The sequence below is a fragment of the Cavia porcellus genome, unplaced genomic scaffold (genome assembly GCF_034190915.1).
Source record: "Cavia porcellus strain 051 isolate PalLab524CR breed Dunkin Hartley unplaced genomic scaffold, mCavPor4.1 scaffold_17, whole genome shotgun sequence".
Classification (NCBI taxonomy): domain Eukaryota; kingdom Metazoa; phylum Chordata; class Mammalia; order Rodentia; family Caviidae; genus Cavia; species Cavia porcellus.
In genome coordinates, this window is record NW_026947500.1 from 70,610,991 (window position 1) to 70,629,805 (window position 18,815).

The window sequence follows — 18,815 nt, forward strand, 5'->3', positions numbered from 1 at the left end:
ACACCAAACTTGGGGTGCATTCTGTCACTGAGCTACACCTCTAATTCAGGGAGTGGCCTACATCTGCATAGAACTTTCTGGAAGCCACTTAGTACAGGCCAAGCACGGAGCAGGCACTTAATAAATATTAGTAATATTCCCAGATGATATATATGAATTATTTATGTCACCTTCCCCACTAGGATGTCAGCCACAGCAGGCAGGGATGTGTGTCTGTCTGTTGGCACTAAACTGTCCTCAGTACCCAGGAAGTTACTGGATTTGGAGACAGGGTCTCACTATATAGTTCAGGCTGGCCTTGAACTCATGGTGATCCTCCTGCCTCAGCCTCCCGAGGGCTGGGATGACAGGTGTGAGCCACCACGCCTGGGTCTTTAGCTCCTCTGGGAGGTTCCCGTGTGTGAGTGGACGTGGGAAGACGACTTGTGCGTGCAGCGCAAATGGACTACATGCTTCACACAGGCCGTATATAAAACCGTTTTAAATTAAGACAGGGAGGAGGTATCAGTGCACACCGAGGGCCCGCCCCCAGGATGACGGTCACCCGCAGCCACAGCAGTTGCAGGAGTGCCTCTCAGCAGGGCACAGCCCAGCCCAGGTGCTGGTCCCTGGTGTAGCTTTGGTCGCCTTGGGCTCAGAGCTCTGCCTTGCGGAAGCTTGCTCTGTTCAGAGAGTTCCTGGGGGAGGGAGGGGACTCAGCATGACCCGGGGCCCGCCAGAGCGAGGGGCCTGCTCCCTCCTCTGGGGGTCCTAGGACCTCTCCCACCCCCTCTGGGTCTGTCCTAATCTGGTTGTGGGATTCCCAGGTTATCTCAAAATTCCCTGCAGGCTGGCCGTGGTGGCTCCTGCCTGTCCTCCCTGCGCTCAGGAGGCTGAGGCAGGAGGATGGAGTTCAAGGCAGGCCTGGATTACACAGGGAGACCCTGTCTCAAAAGAAAGACGACGCCTTGGCCTGGTTCCCGTTGTGCTCCGCGGGCTGGGGGCCGGGGCGGCCACCTGAGGCCAGGGGCTGCGGGGGCCAGCAGCTGCGGCAGGCGCTGGGTGAGCAGGGGCTGCAGGGCCTCGCGCAGGCGGCCGTAGTGGCGCTCCAGCTCGCGGTGGTACTCCTTCTGGTCCGGCCCGACCAGCGCCTTGTTCTTGCGCAGGGCGTCCTCACACCTAGGAGCCGGGCGACCAGGGACACTCAGGGGCAGGTGCAGGGCAGGGCGTGCAGTGGGAGGGGTGCCCCCCCCCCCCGATTGAGGGCGTGGCCCTGGGGGGGAGGTCGGGCGGGGGGGGGCGGCCTACTTCTTGCAGAAGTCCTTGAAGCAGAGCCGAAGCTTGTTGTGATGCCGGAAGAGCTTGGGGTCCTCTGGGATGTCTGCCAGGAACACCTGGGCCACCTCCAAAGGCCCCTGTGGGGGAGGGGCCGTGAGGACGGGCGCGCGGCACCCCGAGGTCCCTGGGGTGGCCCTTGAGCCCTACCGGCCGGCCGAACCTGGTTGACAGTGGGCCCCACCGAGCCCTGCAGCACCATCTGCAGCATCTTGCAGTCGGGCGGGTCCTGCTCCGTGGCGAACGCCAGCTCCCGTGTCTTCTTCTGCATGTCCTCGATGGCCACTTCTACCGGGGTCAGCACCGTCTGCACAGGAGAGGGAAGGTGCGGTGTCCCGGCCAGCCAGCCCGAGGACACTGTGCCCCAAGTGGGAGTAGGAGAGGGGCCCAGGAGGGTGGCAAGGGACAGCCCTGGGGGGTCTGTGTGTGTGTGTGAGGTCTCAGCAGGTAGCCAGGGCTGGCTGGCCACCTCCTGCTCAGCCTGCTCGGTGCCGGCCTGCTGCAGAGGCGGCGCTCGGGCTGCGGCAGGGCCCGGTTAGGGTGCAGCCTGGGCCCGGGGCTGGTGCCCGCCCACCTCCTCGCGGTGGCACACGCGGATGCGGGTCTTGATGTAGGGGAAGGCGTGCTCCGTGCTCAGCAGCGTCTTGCGCTTGTGCTGCTCGTGCAGCTCGCCGTGCGCGCGGCCGTCGGGCGTGAAGGGCGTGCAGAAGAGGAAGGTGCGCAGGCCGTAGTTGCGGTCGAAGTAGGTCACGCGGTCCTTGAGCTCGTACGCGTCGAAGTGCGGCTCCACGTAGGTGATCTGGATGTAGGCCTGGGGCGGGGGTGGGAGTGAGGGAGGTCCTGCAGCGTGGGGCTTCGATTTGGGGGCTCTCAGGACTGAGCTATTCCTCCATCTCCAGCCCGCTTACTTTGATTGTATTATTTAATTAAAAAAGAATTTTTTAAGACAGTCTTGCTACGCAGCCCAGGCTGGCCTTGAAGTCATGGCGTCCTCCTGCCTCAGCCTCCCAACTGACAGGCGAGTGCCATCACAGCTGGCTTCTTCTAATTTTTAGTTAAAATAAGCTCTCCCTAAGTTGCCCAAGCTGGCCTCTCACTTGAGATATTCCTGCCTCGGCCTCCCAGGATTGTGCCACTATACCCAGCTTCTAAAATAGAACTGTAAGGTCCCCAGCAACCAGTCCTTGGAATCTTGTTGATTATCGGGTTTGGGGGCTGGTCGGGAAACCCACCTTCTGTGGGTCAAGCTTGGATTTGTCCACGGGGTTAGAGTCTTTGATAATCTCCACTATGTCCTCTCCAAACCGCTCTGTGTAGAACTCCTAGGGACACGGGGTCAACTCACTCAGGGCGCAGGGGTGCAGCCCCTACTCCAGCCCCTGGCACCCCGAAGCCTCATCGCATCGCAGGCCTGGCCGTGCCTCCAGCCGGTGCGAGATCTCCGCCAGCTTCGTGATGGACGGCTCCTTGTACACGAACTCCTGCTCGTCCAGGTCCCCGAAGCGAGCGCCGTAGAAGCCCACGCGGAAATACGTCCCGAACACGCGCTGGGGCTGTGAGGGGCAGGAGGCATTGTGGGGGCACCTTTCAGGGTGTCCCTGGCCTGGTGACAGGGTCTAGATGCCCCTCAGGCGGGAAGCGGACGTGGGCAGGGGGCCCTGCCTTCACCAGGTCGGGGTATGAGGCCTCAGGAACAGACACGCCGGCGTGGACTGAGCCCTCACCCTAGCGCTGGGAGGCTGAGGCAGGAGGATCGCGGTGAGCTGGAGGCCAGTTTGGGCTACACAGTGGGCTACACAAGGGCATTCTGAACTGCACAGGGAGACTGTCTCAAAACAATAAAATAAACACAGAAGAACAAAAACCAGAAAACGAAGCCGGAGGGCCCTGAAAGTACTGGGGTGTGGCCCTGGACCCCAGCTGATAGCTGTACCCTGCTCTTCCCCCCAGCCTCTGTTCAACACAATCCTTTTTCTTTTTGTTTGTACCAGGAATTGAACCCAGGACCTTCACGCTGAGCTACAGCCTCAGCCCATTTTTGTTACTTTATTCTTCTGAGATAAAGTCTCCCTGTGTCGTCCAGGCTGGGCTCCGACTTGTGATCCTCCTGCCTCAGCCTCCCCAGTGCTGAGCTCACCATACCCGGCTGGACAAAGGTTCTGGCTCTAGGGGCCCGAGCACTCCTCTTCCCAGCAGCCTCTGCATCGCTAAGTTTGGAAAGAGGGAACCCCCCCTTCACCCAAGAGCACCCCTGCATGGCCAGAGAAGTGGGGTGACTTCACGAGCACTCACCATGGCACATCCGGGCAGGGTGGAGCCGACGCGATGGGGCGCAGGCGGCGGCAGGGTGGACAGAGACAGTCATGGGGGGATCAGCAGTCAGCCCCCCTGCTGGTCCTGCTGCCCTAGGAGACTTTCCAGGGATCCCCGAGGGAGGGGCCGCCCCCCCCCCCGCCCCACCCCGCCCGCCTGCCCACCCGGGCCCTGGGCTCCTGCCATCTTTGGCCAGAAAATTCTCCCTAAAGTAAGCGCTACCTAAAAATAGAAGAGAAGAAGCAGGATGGGGGGGCATTAACCAGAGATGGGGAGCAGAGATCTCCCCCGACGGGGGAGGGCGGTCAGGGAGGCGGGGACAGAGGCTGAGAGAGACGCAGAGATCTCGGGAGACGGTCAGAGATGGGCAGAGACAGATGGAGACCCGGCGGGGGCGGGGCGGGGCGGGGCGCCCCCCTTGCGGCAGGAGGGGGCGTCCCGGGGCGCCCACACGGTGACTCACTGGCTGCCGGGGGGGGGGGGGGGGGGGCCGGGAGGCGCGCCCCGGGCAGGGGCCGTGTCCTCGCGCGACCCCTAGTGGCCGCCGGCCCCGCTGACCGACCCGGGCTTCAGGGTCCCGGGCTGGGGGGGGGGGGGGACGGGACTCACCTCCCAGCCGGAGCTCTGCGGGAGAAGAGGAGTCGGGGTGAGCAGAGACGCGCGGGGCGGGGCGGGGCGGGGCGGGGGCCCCCCGGGCCCACCTGGTGCGCGATCTTGGTGAAGGCCTCCTGCAGCTTGCCGTGCACGGCCGCCAGCTTCTTATAGTCACGGTGCGCTTCCAGGATGGGGGTGAGGTTCTTGTACACCTCGTTCACCGCCTCGTACAGCCCACCCTGGGGTGGCATGGGGTGAGGCTCCCCGCACTCTCTGGCCTCCCCCCCAGCCCACCCTACCACCCCCACCACGGGGCGCCAGCTTTTCTGCTCAGCTCTGCAGAGCCCTCTCGGCTCCCCTCTTTTTTTTTTCTTTTTAACTTCGAGACATGGTCTAAATTGGCCAGGCTGGGCTTGAACTTGAATGGTCCTGCCTCGGCCTCCCAGAGTGCTGGCATGACAGGTGCCATCTGAGGTCTCCGCCATTTCCAGTGAGCACTGACCCCGACCAGATGCTGGCCTGTGATCCCACACGGTGGGCGGAGCTCAGTGTGTGCGACTTTTATCTTCTGCTGCACGGAGGATTGAACCGGGCACCACCCTGAGCTACAGTATCCCCAGGCCAAGAGCTCTTTCTTCTCCCCTCTGTCTCAAATGGGGAACAGCCTCTTGGGCAGGGACTTCCCACAGTGATCCATCTGGCCTGGTACCCCTGAACTCATGCTTAGGTGGCACTTGATAATGGCCACCTGCCAGGGCCCCGTGCTAGCATGCAGCCTAGCACAGCAGGTGTTCTCTGGTGTTTGTTGATTGATCCACTCCCTTCTCTCTCTGAGGCTTCTGTCTCTGGGACACCAGCAAAGTGGTAATAGTGAGAATGGCATCATTAAAGGGAGCTGGCCCTGCAGTACTGCTTAGGGGCCTGGGGATGAAGGCTGGACCAGTAGGTCCAAGGCCCTGGGTTTTCCCCAGCACCGCAAAAACCCCGAATGAAATACTGTTGGAAAGCCTGACTTGAATCTGACTGGGCCCCAGCGCCCAAAGATATGAGGGACTAAGAGACAGGCAAAGGGACACTGCAGGGACAGAAGGCAGTCACACACAAGCCACGGACCCCTGGGACCTCTGGGAACCCCCGACCTCCAGGAGGCTGAGGCAGGAGGATCGCTGTGAGTTTGGAGCCAGTCTGGGCTACACAGTGAGTTCAGGGCCATCGAGGACTACATAGCAAGACCTCGTCTCAAAAAACTAAACAAAAACGGGCTGGGGATTTAGCTCAGCAGCATAAGCGCCTGCCTTGCAAGCAGGTAGTCATGAGTTCAATCTCCAGTACCGATTAAAAAAAAAAAACAAAACTAAATAAATAATACTGGAAACCTGCGTTCAGGCAGCAAAATTCCTGTGTGACTCTACACTGGTGGGGACACAAGGACAGAGTGTGTGACAAGCCCAAGGGTGAGTGCCAGTGTGGACTGTGGAGCTCGGGTGACCAGCGTCCTGCCTCAGTGGGGGACAGAGATCGTGGGGTGGTTGTGTTTGATTTTGAGTCTGAGTCTCACACTGACTCACGAAGAGGAGAAACCTCAATTTTGTAGTGAACTAAAAACTGCTTTTTTTTCTTTTCTTTTTTTCCGGTACTGGGGATCGAACTCACAACCGCCAGGTTGCAGGGCAGGTGCTGCTGAGCTAAATCCCCAGCCCCCTAAAAACTGCTTTTTAAAAAGTCTTTTGTTGTTTTGTGTTTACGAGGATTAAACCTAGGGCCTTTGCACTGAGACACAATCCAACCTCTTTAGAAAATGGTTTTACTTTGGTAAATCGTTCAGCTGCCCAGGCTCCAACGTGTGATCCTCCTGCCTCAGCCTCCCAGAGTATTACAAGTGTGTGCCATCGTGCCCAGATAAAAAAAATAAAGTCTTTGTATTTACGAAACAATTTTTAAAAGAAAGTTAAAGAGATTTAAAACACAAGTCACGGGGCTAGGGATTTAGCTCAGCGGCATAAGTGCCTGCCTTGCAAGCAGGCAGTCGTGAGTTCGATCCCCGGTACTGATAAAAAGGAAAAAGACAAAAAATAAATAAATAAAACAAAACACAAGTCACCACCGCACTACAGGGTGACCACAATGAACAATAAGCTAGAAGAGCTGGGCATAGTGGTGCAGCCTGTAGTCTCGGCACTCAGAAGGCTGAGGCAGGAGGGCTGCAGCGAGTTAGAGGTCAGCCTGGGCTATGTAGTGAGTTTGAGGCCGGCCTAAATGACACAGAGAGACCCTGTCTCAAATAAAATAAAATAAAATAAAATAAAATAGAAAAAAGAGCTGTAATTGTAGCACCTTGGGAGGTTAAGGAGGCAAGATTCTAAGTTCAAGCCCTGACGGGTGCCTGCCTCGAAATAAAACATTTTAGGAAAGGAATGTAGCTCAGTGCAAAAACCAGTAACACACACACACACGCACGCACGCACGCACGCACGCACGCACGCACGCTGGGGATGCAGCTCAGTGTTAAATCACCCCTGGGCTCAATCCCAAGCACTGGAAAAATATTTTTAGGAAGAGGGACTGAGGGGATAGCTCAGTGGTACATTATCTGACAAGCATGTGTGAGCCCCTCAGTTCCATTCCCAGCACCACAAGAGGAGATGACCTCAGCCGCGCCTGCAATCCCAGCACTCAGGAGGCTGAGGCGGGAGGGTCACCACGAGCTCGAGGCCAGCCCGGGCTCCACAGTGATCTCTACAATATATGCCACCCTAGAAAATAGAGGAAGAGCCCCAAAACCATGGGCAGAGGAGGCCGGGCTCACAGACAACACAGCTTGAGAAAGCAAACACAGAAACTATGTCTGCCTTGTGCATACTTTACAGTTTCTATAACTAAAACTTAGCAGGCTGCCCTGGTGTGTTTCTATCATCTCAGCTCGCTGACAGGCTGAGGTGGGGGACTGCAAGGTGGAAGCTGGTCTGGGTGTCACAGGTGACGCTGTACCAAGCCCATACACTCAGTCAGGTTGTAGCTAAGCATGTGAGGTCTTATCTATTCAGTGCTGGGCATTGTATGAGGAGGCAGGAACTAGGTTTTTGAGGGGCCCAATTCTCTGTTTCTTTTTCTTTCTTGTTTTTTGGGGGGAGTCTTTTTGACACAAGGTCTCACTAATGAGTTCAGGCTGGTCCCAAATTCACAAGGATCCTTCTGCCTCAGCCTCCTGAGTGCTGGGATTATAGGCATGAGCCACCATGCCTGGCTTTTTCTTTCTTCTTTTTGAGTTTGTCTTTTTTGAGACAGAATGTAGTTCAAGGTATCTTTCAACATATTATGTAGCCCAGGTTGCTTGGTCTCAAGTTCATGGAGATCCTCCTGCCTCAGCCTCCTAGGTGGCAGGATCACAAGCATGTACTGCCATGCCTGGCTGCTTTTCCTCGTCTCTAAACACCCAGCCCAGAAAGAACACCACCCGAGCTAAGCCAGCGGCCTCTGTCTCCGGACCTCACCATTGTGAAGAAGGTGGCCGCTTGCTCCAGGAGCCCGACGAGCCCCAGCTCTGTGAAGTACTTCCCAGAGCAGAACCCCTCCTCATCCGGGGACAGGATGTCGTCGGAGATGGCTGACTCCTCCAGCACGTTGGACGAGATGTTCTGGGACAGGACGCAGCGATGGACTCCGTCTCTGTCCCACCTGGACCACCATCTCCCTCCTGGCCGGCCACCCGCTGCCCACTCACCTGGAAGGACACGCAGCCCACAGGCAGGTGGCGGCTGTCTTCGAGCAGCGCCAGGTATTCGGCCACCAGGGCAGCCGCATGCACCATGCACTGCGCGGCCTCTGCGTGGTTGCCCAGCTCTGCGTGCTTCCCGGCCATGTTCTGCAGCCAGGTCAGCCGCAGGTCCGGGGAGCCCTGGTAACCCCGGGCAATCCTGGTGCAGGGAGGCGACAGTCAGTCCCAGGCCTTGCCCGCCAGGCCCATCGTGGGTTACCCTCCTGTGCCCCGAGTACCAGCCACCTCCACACCCAGTCCCTCACCAGTCCACCCTTTTGTCCGTCTCAGGACACCCTACCACTGAACTATACCCGGAGCCCTTTGAAAAACCTTTATTGGTAAGTCGCAAGTGCAGTCCTCCTGTCTCAGCCTCCCAGAGGGCTGGCGGCACAGTCCTGCCCCACCGCGCCTGGCCCCGCCCCTCTGTACCTGGCCCCGCCCCTCCGCGCTGTCTCCTCCCTCCTGCCCCTAGGCCCCGCCCCTCTCATGGGCGTGGCCTCCCTCTCCCGGCACCTGTACATGAGGTCTATGAGCATTTCCGGGTCCTCCTGGTGCTCCTTCATCTTCACCGTGTCGGTCAGGATCATGTGCAGGTTGAACATCAGGTCCTGGACCTGCGTCGGGGGTGTCCAGGGGTCCATGAGGGGGCGCACCAGGGGCTAAGGGCTGGGCAAGCTCAGGGCGGCCTAGGTGGGGCAAGGGCCCCTCCCCTGGTGTCACCTGCTCAGCGAAGGTGCTGTCCCGCAGCCCCACGTCCTCCTCAGCGTAGGTGAGGATGGTCTTGAGGGACCGTCGCAGGTGCTCTTCGCTGAAGTTCTGTGTGGTCCCCACGAGGGACGACAGCGACATGGTCACCTGCATCTTCACACGGGCAAAGTTCTGCAGGGGCAGGGAAGGCTCAGGCGTCCTGGAGACCTTGGTCCCCCGGGCCCACACCAGGGTCTGCTCCACCTGCCCAGCCCTTACCCCCATCCCGCCCCCTGAACCAGCCCATCTGTCACCTGCACCCTGCCCCTTGCCCCTCCCCAACCTATCTACCGGCGAACCTGTTTCTCCACCCCCCTCAACTGTGACCCCTTTGTGCCTTGGAACCAGGTGACTTCTGCTCTCCTTTTTCCCTTCCAGGCCCTGCCTGCCCTAGGGAGCTATGCACAGGGAACCTAGTGTAGGCAACAGACCAAACCCCATCCCAGCTCAATAGCCCCTTGGAGACCACGCCCACCCACAGACCACGCCCACCCGTCCAATAGCCACTCACGCCCCACGCCCCCACAAGCAACCACGCCCACCCACAGGCCACGCCCCACGCACGTGGCCGATCTCGAAGTTCTGGCGCATGAGCAGGTAGAGCGAGGCGCTGGCGTGCGCGCGCACGGTGCTGACGTGGCTGCCGCAGTGGCGCAAGAGTCGCAGGCAGAGGTCGGCGCACAGCTCCGTGTCTTCCTCGAACAGCAGCTCTGGAAACTGCCCCCCACTCAGGTTCAAGGCGCCCAGCCCAAGACTGAGCCGAGGGCGCAGTGTTCTGCCCTCTTTTGGCCAACAACAGACCTGGGGTTTTGTTTTTCTTTCTTTCTTTCTTTTTCTTTGTCTTTTTCCTTTTTATCGGTACCAGGGATCGAACCCACGACTGCCTGCTTGCAAGGCAGGCGCTTATGCCACTGAGCTAAATCCCCAGCCCCCTTGGTTTCTTTATTTTTGGTACTGGGGCCTGAACCAAGGATCTTCACGCTGAGCTACATCCCTAGCCATTTAAAAAAATTTTTTTTAAAAATTTGAGATGGAGTCAGAGTCCCTCAGGTGGGACTTGAGTTTGTGATCTTCCTGCCTCAGCCTCGCAGCGTGCTGGGATTACATGTGTGCACCACCACGCCTGGCTGGAGTTTTTTTGTTGTTCATTTTTGCACTATATAGAGAGCGAGGCCAGAGCTGCCGCCTCGTGCATGGGCAGGCGCTGTACCACGTTTAGCTACATCCTGACCCCCTTGCTGTGTGACCCAGGCAGGTGACCTGGCCACTCTGAGCCTTAGTTCTGTCCTGTGCAAGCTGTAGCTGGGGAGCCTCTGTTTCCTAATAGTGCCGTGTGCATCGCAGATACTCGGTGAACCGGCTGCCGTCATCACCCTGTGCTCACCTTGGACACCAGGGCCCGCTGGGTGGCCAGGCCGTGCTGGAGGAAGAGGGCGCTCTGGGCACTCCCCAGACTGTACAGCAGAACCTTCAGCACGGCGCCCAGCACACTCTCCCGCACCTCCGAGAGCAGCACTGTCTTTGGGGGACGGGGAGAGAAAACCAGGTTTAGAGACCACAGTGAGGGTGACAGGGACAGGAAAGGGCAAAGATCCCAGAATCTGAGATGTTAGGGCCAGAAGTCAGCATGGTTCAGAGGTTAGGCAGGTGCTGGATCGAGCCCTACCTGCACAATGATTTCCAGTGTGTCCAGAACCACCAAGCTGGCCTCTGTGGCCAGGTTGCCGTCCACCAAGGCCTCGTGCTCCATTTCATCCTTGCTCCTAGAGGGAAGGGGAGAGCCGGGAGGCAGCTCAGGGCACATCCCACGGCGAGTCCAGCTCCCTCCCTCCCCTGGCTGTCGGCACAGGGCTGGTCTGAACCCAGAAAATGCCTTCCTGTCTGTTAAGCTTTGGCTGTGGGCTCCGTGGGGTTCCCTGTCAGTCCTAAGAATGATGTTAAGAGGTGGGAATTTGTGGAAGGTCCTTCGGCCACTGGGGTGTGACCCTGCTAGGGGTTAAGGCAGTGCTCAAGGAATCCTTAGTTCTTCATTTTGTTTAGTTTTTTTATCTTTTTGAGACAAGATCTCCAAGAAAGTTCAGGCTGGCCTTGAACTCACTTTGTAGCCCAGGCTGATTTGAACTCTCAGTGATCCTCCTGCCTCGGCCTCCTGAGTGCTAGGATTACAGATGAGCCACCATGCCTAGCTGCTTTGTTTTTTTTTTTTTTATCGGTACGGGGGATCGAACTCATGACCAAGCACTTGCAAGGCAGGTGCTTATGCCACTGAGCTAAATCCCCAGCCCCTGCTTTGTTTTTTTGAAACGTGGCCTATGTAGCCCAGGTTGGCCTCAAACTTATGGCACTCCTCCTGCCTCAGCTTCTCAAGTGCTGGGATTATAGGCGTGCACCACCATGCCAGGCTTCACCTCTTAGTTCTTGCTAGTAGGGTATTATAAAAAGATCAAGTTTGAAGCCGTGTGTGGTGGCGCATGCCTGTAATTTAGCACTCAGGAGGCTGAGGCAGGAGGATCATTGTCAATTCAAGACCAGTGTGAGCTACAAAGTGAGCTCAAGGCCAGCCTGAACTGCATAGAGACACCCTGTCTCAAAAAGACCAAACAACAAAATACGAGGTCCAGTTCGAGCACCCACAAGGCTGAGGGAGGGGTACACAGAGAATTTAAGGCCAGCCTAGCATACACAATGAGAACCTGTCTCAGAAAAAGTCAAAACAGTAATAGTTGGGGTTGGTGCACAAGCCTGTCATGCCAGCACTCAGGTGGCTGAGGCTGGAGGGTTGCCAATGATTTGAGGCCAACCTGAACTACACAGTGAGACCCTGACTCAAAAAACAATCAGTCAATTAATTTAAAAATCACCAAAAAACAAAGAGCAAACCAGGCTCCACCCAGCCTTAGTCTCCCGTCCTGTGACATGGTGTCCTTCCCTTCCCTTCCCTCACACATTGACCTCCTGCCAGGCTTTCACCAGGGACAAACTGATGGGCCACACATGATCTTAAGACTTTCAGCCTATAAAACTGAAAGCTAAATAAACATCTTTTCTTTTTCCCCTTTGTTTTTTTTCTCCCCATGGTGCTGGGGATCAAATCTAGGCCCTTGACTTTGCTAAGCAAACACCTGACTACTGAGGAACCTCTCATCCTTATAAAGCCACCCGACTCAGGCAGCCTGTTACAGTAACAGGAAGCAGACTGGTTGCCGCCCACCTACTTGTCCACGCGGTCCGAAGTCTGTCTCCAGTGCGTTATACTCTTGCGCCAGCGGACGTTGTCCTGGGTCCCGAATGGGCTCCTCTCTGGGACATGGGAGAACGTGTTTGTACGTGTGCAAGGACAGGACACGCTCACGCAGGAGGACCCATGAGCATGAGAATACTCATGCGGGGTGACACAGCCTCCGCCGTACTCATGTGCAGCCAAGATAACTGAAATTTCTCTTTCTCTGTGATGCTAGAAATGAACCCAGGGGTCTGTCACGCTAGGCAAGTGTTCTATCACTGAGCCACAGTCAGCCCTTTTCATGGTTCTTTTTACTTTTTTGATACAAGGTCTCCCTAAGTCGCTAAATTACCCAGGCTGGGCTTGAACTTGTGACCCTCCTGCCTCAGCCTCCCAAATGGCTGGGGACACAGAGTCCGGCAACGTAAGGGCTTCTTCCCGGGGAAAGTGAGCGGACAGCAGGCGGGCCGGCTGACGGCTGAGGGTGGGGGCCTGTCCTCTCACCACGACTCCGCCGCACCATCTCCTGTCGTGCCCCGATGGTCCCCAGGATGGCTTCTTCCAGCCGGGCCTTCATGTCCAGGGACTTCTTGAACGTGAGGCTGTTGATGCGCTCAAAGGCCTTCTTGCCCTGGAAGGAGAGAGAAACAGGTTCCAGGTGAGTGACTCACACGGAAACGATCTGTCCTGGCCTCCTGGTTTTTTTTTTTTTTTTTGGCTTCACACTGAGTAACGTTCCCCAGCCCTTTTATATTTCATGACAGGGTCTCACTTAGTCACTCTGTTACCCAGTATAAGCTTGAATTTGTGACTCTCCTGCCTCAGCCTCCCAAAATCCTAGGGTTACAGGCTGCCCCATTCTCCCTAGCCCACTCCACCCCTTTACCCAGAGCCTGTGCTCTGACAGTCCACCCCTTTACACCCAGCCAGTGCTGCCCCAGCACCCTGGTATACACAAAGCCTTCTTCCTCTCCCACCGCCCACCACCTCTTTGAACCTTGTACTCAAAGGCAGCCAGACAGAGGTATAGCAAGTCCAAGAGACGTCCCAGCTGAGGCAGGGTCAGGTCAGCGGCCCAGCGCTGCAGGAGGGCGGGCTCTGCATTTTTCAAGACCCACAGCACACACACGAGCAGTGTCCGGCTTGATTCCGCAGAGAGGGGACAGCCCGGGCGGGCCACCTGGGTCACAGAGGAGCGAGCTGATTTTCCTTTCTCACGTGAGGTGAGTATCGCCCAGCCGCACCCCATGACATGATGCCTGTCCCTGACAGGGTCTAGGGGACACGCCTGGTACTCACGGCGGGTGCAGCCTGGGAGATGCTGGTCCGGGAGCCCGGGGGGGCCAGCGGGCCCCCGGCGATGGCCATGGCCACGGAGGGGTTGATGGTACCTCCCACGTCGCCCTCGCCGTCTGTGTCTGAGTCCAGCATGGAGGCCAGTCGTGATCGCTGGCCTGGGCCCTCTGTGGGGAGCGGGAGGGAAGGGAGTGACGGCCTGGGTCTCGGCATCAGAAATCTAGCCTGCATCAGCCCCCTTCCTCCAGCCAGCTTGGCGGTCTCTGGCTGTCTGCTTCACAGCTTTGTCCTTGTGCTTTTGTTTTTGCTTTTTGAGGCAGGGTCTGAATTCCTAGACGCCAGTGAGCTCCCTGCCTCAGCCTGCTGTGTGGGGCTGCAGCTGTGCATCACCATGTCCAACGTACTCTAGAGATTTGACTTTTTCTGGTACCAGGACTGAACTCGTGGCATCGTGCTTGCCACACAGGTGCTTATGCCACGAAGCTTAATCCCGGGCCCTGCTCTAGAGAGTTCTTAAATAAAAGGTAGCCCGAGTCTCCCTAAGGCTCCCGCCAGCCAGCTTAACTCCACTCCAGACTGGACTGGGGTGCTCGGCCCCCACCCACTCTGACTAAGAGAACAGAAGAATCCTCACTGAGAAAAGTGGCCTTGAGTCCCCCCGGGGCTCCTTTACACACAATGAAAGGTTACAAGACAGGAGGCAAGTCAGGGGAAGGTGGCAGGGGAGAGACAAAGAGGAAACGGGCAGACACAGAAATGGCCACGTGAACAAGAAAGGACTTTAAATAAACAGCAGGGAACCACGGCGGGAAGAGACTCAAAGGTGGAGAAGTCCAACATGAACATAGAATCTATAAAAAATCACATTAGGACTTTTACAAATAAAAAATATATCTGAAATTAACTCAATTGCTGGATTTAAAAGACAGTAAGAAAAAAAAGTCAGGACAACAGAAAACTTCACAACTGTGGCACAGAGGGCAAAAGGAACGGGGCAAGAGAACACAGCCGCGGGACGGGCGCACTCAGGCCTCACATACGTGTTACGGGGTCCCGGGAGAGAAGAGGGAAAGCAAGCGGGGAAATTCAAGAGCGGGGCTGGGGTTAGCTCAGCGGCACACGCGCCTGCCCTGCAAGCAGGCGGTCGTGAGTTCGATCCCTGGTACCAGTAAAAAGAAAAGAGAAAAAAAAGTAAAAGAAAAAGAAAAGAAAAAATTCAAGAGATAACTTGAGAATTTCCCAACTGTGATGAAAGAGATCAACCCACAAACCCCAAATTCACATCTAAACAAGATCTTTTCTTATGTTTTATTTTTAAATTTTTTTTTGGTGCCAGGGATCAAACTCACGACCTCACGCTTGCCAGGCAGGTGCTTATCGCTGAGCTCAACCCCCGGCCCCTACCCAAGATTTTTTATTGTCCTTCGGTGACACCAAAGTATATTGGGTGAATAAAGGCACGCGGGCCCGAAGGACTCCCAACTTTCCTGTCCCACAATGATTTCCCCCTTCCTTACATCCTCTTCCAGAGGCCAATAAATACCATAATAATACGTACCATTTATTGTGGCCTGCCAGTACGCTGCTATCAGTGCCCACACTTTCATGTAACCCTGTTAACATGGGTTGATGCCACCACTGCCCCCTCCATTTTACAGGAGAGAATTTAAAAGTGGGTACAGGCTCCCTTAGGAGAACCTGAACCTGTTCTGCTGATCCTAATTCCAGGGTTTTTTTTTTTTTTTTTTTTGAGACAAGGCCTCCCTGTGTAGCTCAGGCTGGCTTCAAACTCAAGAGACCTGCCTGCTTCAGCCTCCCAGGTGCTGGGATTACACATGTGTGCCACCATGCCTGTTTCCTATGCCTTTTTGATCCATCCTGTGGATCCTATGGCCCCATCCCCGCGTGGTTCACTGACCAGCAAAGTCGTGCAGCCGTGGCAGGGTATCCCGGGCAAGTGACAGCAGCGGTAGATACAGCTCGGCCACTCGGGCCTTCACGGTGGGCTCAGCGTAGCGGGGATCAGTGTCATGGCTGCACAGCAGGCTGTGCACGGCGCTGATGGCCTTCTTGTGCAAAAGGGACGCCCTGTGGGGTGTCAGGGTGCTCAGTATGGGCGCCCATGGCTCCCGCCCCATCTCACTTGCTCTGGAGGCTGGACGGGGCCTGCGCTCACCCCTCGGCCTCGGGTTCTAGGGCCAGCGCCAGCTCGGTTAGCAGCAGCCCAGCCAGAAAGTGCTGCTGCCGGAACGGCCCGCTGAGCTCGAACATGCTGGTCACCTTGGGATCCGGGGCCTGGCTGGAGAAGGTGGAGCTCTGCGGAGCAAGGACGGAAATCAGGGACGGCAGGAAGAGTAGGGTCAAGGGGAAGAGGGAGAGCTCACCACCAAAGTGACCGAAGACAGGCAGGGAAAAGGCCAGCGGTGGGAGGTCAGGGTTAACCCAGCAGCAGGTCGACGCCTAAGGAGCTGGCCTGGAGGTGCATGTCCCGGGCGGGCGGGCGGGTCGAGGAGCGGCAGCGAAGTGCAGGCCGGCTCACCTGGGAGGTGGTGGAGGATATGGACGGGGAGGGCGAGGCCGGTGGTGACAGGGGGCTGCAGGGGAGGTTGAGGGTCACGTAGTGCTCGTGGCTGCAGAGGATGCGGGTGAAGTCCATGCGCAGGGCCAGCAGTGCTGCAGGGTTGGGAGCTGACTGCAGCCGCGTGGCCACCTTCGGGGGGAGAGCGCGTCCATCGGGTGCCAGCACCTCTCCACCCATAGTCGCAGAGGTACAGCCATAGGCCACGCCCCCAGGCAGCTGCTCCGCCCCCAAGCTAGCCCCGCCCCGCCAGCCCGCCAATCACCTCACTGGCCACACCCACCCACCTGCTTATAGTGAGCGCGGACCAGGCTGAAGACAAAGCCGCGGTCCACTAAGGACAGGAGGTCGCTGAGGAAGAAGGCCAGGCTGGCATTGAGGCGCTCGGCTAGCTCTGCGTCCTGGGGATACAGGGGGCGATCCGTTCACCCAGATGGCCTCCCCAGGCTCTCCCCAAGGCCACCAGTGACCTCCATGAGATGTACAGTGGCCCCACGTCCCTAGGTTTCTTTTTCTTTTTTCCGAGACAGCTTCTCACCACGTAGTCCAGGCTGGCATTGAACCCAGGGTGATCCTCCCTGCCTCAGCCTCCCATGTGGCTGCCACGTGCCACCACGCCCAGCTGTCCTAGATCTCTTGAGCCCCTTAGCCTGGAGCTCCAGAGATCCAGGGCCTCTCTGGTCGCCCTCTTCCCTGACAGTCTCCCTGCTCACCTACATTGGAGTAACACACCCGCAGCAGAGTTACCAACTCCAAGATCCTCTCTCCCTCTCAGTCTAGAGCTCAGAGCTGTAGAAACTACGTTCCCAGCCTCCTTTGCAGCTGCAGGGAGCCATGTGACCACATTCTGGCCAGCAAGACTCCAGAGGAAGGGAGGCGGCTGATTGGAGAGGGGATATTTTCCCTTTCTGGCTCCTTGGCGTGCCTGACATGGGGGGTGCCGTGGTGAACCGCAAGGGTGAGAGGACAAAGCCACACTTTGGGGCCCGGGCAGCCTAACGCCCAGAAATGAACTCTGGTTCTGTTTAACGCACTGGTGATTGTGTTAAGTAATCTCTACCCTACGCTCGCAGCAATCACTGAATACACATGTTCCAAGCCCTGGGAATAAGACAGACACAATCCCGAAAGAATTTCTTGTGGGGAAGATAGTCAATAAACAAAAGAACTCTGGACAGCTGGACAGGGCAGAGCAACCCTGGAATTCCAGCAGTCAGGGAGACTGAGGCAGGAGGATTCTAAGTCCAAGTCCTGGCAAGACAATCTAGCAACATTCTGTCAAAAGGGAAAAAAGAGCTGTCTCAAAATTTAAAAATAAGCCAGGTGTGATGGCCCATGCCTGTAATTCCAGCACTTGGGAGGCTGAGGCAGAAGGATCACCTTGAGTTTGAGGCCACTCTGGGCTACATAGTGAGACTGTCTCAAAAGAAAAATAAAATTTTAAAAAGGCTGGGAAAATGAAAGCCCTGAGTTCAAACTCCAGTATTTACCAAAAGAAGAAGAGTTCCAGATAACACTGGGTGTTTCAAAAACAGAGCGGCAGGGGAGGGGTAGGGTGGAGATGCTTCAAGAGACCCCAAAAGCATGGGAGAGCGCTCAGCACAGAAAGGCGTTTTGAGCAGAGGGAACAGTCAGTGCGCAGGCCCAGAGGCAGGCGGTACCTGCAGGTGTGTGGAACGCACGGAGGCCCCGAGTCCCCGAGACCAGGCTGGTGGCTCAGTCAACCCTCACGCTCGTGAGTGAGCGTCCAGTCTTCAATTCCTGAACCTCCACAGAAACACCTATGACACCTGCCTGAAGCCGAAGTCTGCCGGGGCCAGAGACTAAGTCTGCCTGCGCTGGGGCCTGAAACGCTCACCATCAGCAACGCCACATTCAGGCGCACTGTCCAGAAAGCTGCCACACCAGCCCTCGGGAAGGTTCCAGCACACAAAGCTGGGACCTTGGAGATCAGCCAGGAGCCGCAGGGTGGTATGGTATTGCACAAAGGCTTCCTGGGGCCAGGACGGGATTACAAAAAACTGGAAAACTGCCATCAGGCCCTGAAGTTCCACTTCTTAAAAATCAGAAAATCTCACACGGCTTGATGGCGCACGTCTGTCAGCCCAGCACTCAGAGGCTGAGGCAGGAGGATCACTGCGAGTTTGAGGCCAGCCTGGGCTACACAGTGGGACCCTGTCTCTAAATACATACACAAATAAATAAAAAATCAAACAGTCGAGCCTCTGCATGGACACATTCGGGAGGCTCCTGCAGGCTGCAGCCGAGCAGTAGATGCCTGAGGGCCCACCTGAAGCCACATCTCCCAGCTAAAGCTGCAGGGAAGGACAAAGTTCTGTCCACTCAGTCCTCAGTCTACCCTTCCCAGGGGTGTGGTGCTGGCCAAGCTATTCAGACAGTCACTCTGCCTCAGTTTCCCTATCAGTAGAACATTATTCCTTGTCACTAACCTCATGGGTGACCATGAGAACTTAGGAATACAATCCACCTAAAGTATCTGGACATACGGTAAGTGCCTGATAACGGCTCCAGGAGACTTTTTTTACACCCCCAGCCATTTTTAATTTGAGACTGGGACTCATTAGTTTGCTAAATTACCCAAGTTGAGCTTAGACTTGTAATCCTCCTGCCTCAACCTTCCAGAGCACCGCACTTACGGGAGAGCTCTGTCATGCCCCACTTATATGATTATGATAATTTGTGTCCCCCTACCCTCTGCGCGGATTAGAACTGGTGATCCTGGGCCTGAATAACCATCATTAGAGAAACATGCAGGTATTATGCACTTACTGTATACTGAAGCTGCTAAGGGCTGATGAGTCTGCCCAGCAACCTCTCTGTTCTTACCCACAATTCTCCCTTGTTCACCCTACTCCCACTCCTGACTGCCTCATTGGCTAGATGGTCCTGCATCAGGGCCTTTGCACTTGCAGCTCCTCTTTCCTGGAGGGTTCTTTCCCCAGACACTACACTGTTCCTTCACCTCCTTCAAA

The 18,815-nt window shown here is 56.7% G+C and overlaps 1 protein-coding gene across 9 annotated transcripts in view; it reads right to left on the reverse strand.

Annotated features, from left to right (window-relative positions):
• Positions 1-466: 466 nt before the first annotated feature.
• Dock6 (dedicator of cytokinesis 6) overlaps positions 467-18,815 on the reverse strand; it is a 41,274-nt gene continuing 22,925 nt past the window's right edge. For 5 of the 9 annotated variants that reach the window (XM_063228660.1, XM_063228669.1, XM_063228664.1 and 2 more), the window contains 24 exons: positions 16,110-16,223; positions 15,784-15,954; positions 15,421-15,560; positions 15,163-15,332; positions 13,248-13,411; positions 12,946-13,128; positions 12,453-12,579; positions 11,941-12,025; positions 10,392-10,488; positions 10,110-10,244; positions 9,290-9,442; positions 8,699-8,857; positions 8,492-8,592; positions 7,943-8,135; positions 7,713-7,856; positions 4,329-4,460; positions 4,237-4,251; positions 2,736-2,861; positions 2,547-2,636; positions 1,889-2,125; positions 1,478-1,621; positions 1,288-1,394; positions 997-1,158; positions 467-677 (listed from right to left, as the gene is read on the reverse strand). In XM_063228660.1, the coding sequence (XP_063084730.1) occupies positions 635-677; positions 997-1,158; positions 1,288-1,394; positions 1,478-1,621; positions 1,889-2,125; positions 2,547-2,636; positions 2,736-2,861; positions 4,237-4,251; positions 4,329-4,460; positions 7,713-7,856; positions 7,943-8,135; positions 8,492-8,592; positions 8,699-8,857; positions 9,290-9,442; positions 10,110-10,244; positions 10,392-10,488; positions 11,941-12,025; positions 12,453-12,579; positions 12,946-13,128; positions 13,248-13,411; positions 15,163-15,332; positions 15,421-15,560; positions 15,784-15,954; positions 16,110-16,223 (3,192 nt within the window). In that variant the 3' untranslated portion in view covers positions 467-634. Of the gene's footprint in view, positions 678-996; positions 1,159-1,287; positions 1,395-1,477; positions 1,622-1,888; positions 2,126-2,546; positions 2,637-2,735; positions 2,867-4,236; positions 4,252-4,328; positions 4,461-7,712; positions 7,857-7,942; positions 8,136-8,491; positions 8,593-8,698; positions 8,858-9,289; positions 9,443-10,109; positions 10,245-10,391; positions 10,489-11,936; positions 12,026-12,060; positions 12,180-12,452; positions 12,580-12,945; positions 13,129-13,247; positions 13,412-15,162; positions 15,333-15,420; positions 15,561-15,783; positions 15,955-16,109; positions 16,224-18,815 lie in introns of those variants that run through there. The other 4 variants (XM_063228662.1, XR_010040392.1, XR_010040390.1 and 1 more) reach the window with 4 other exon arrangements.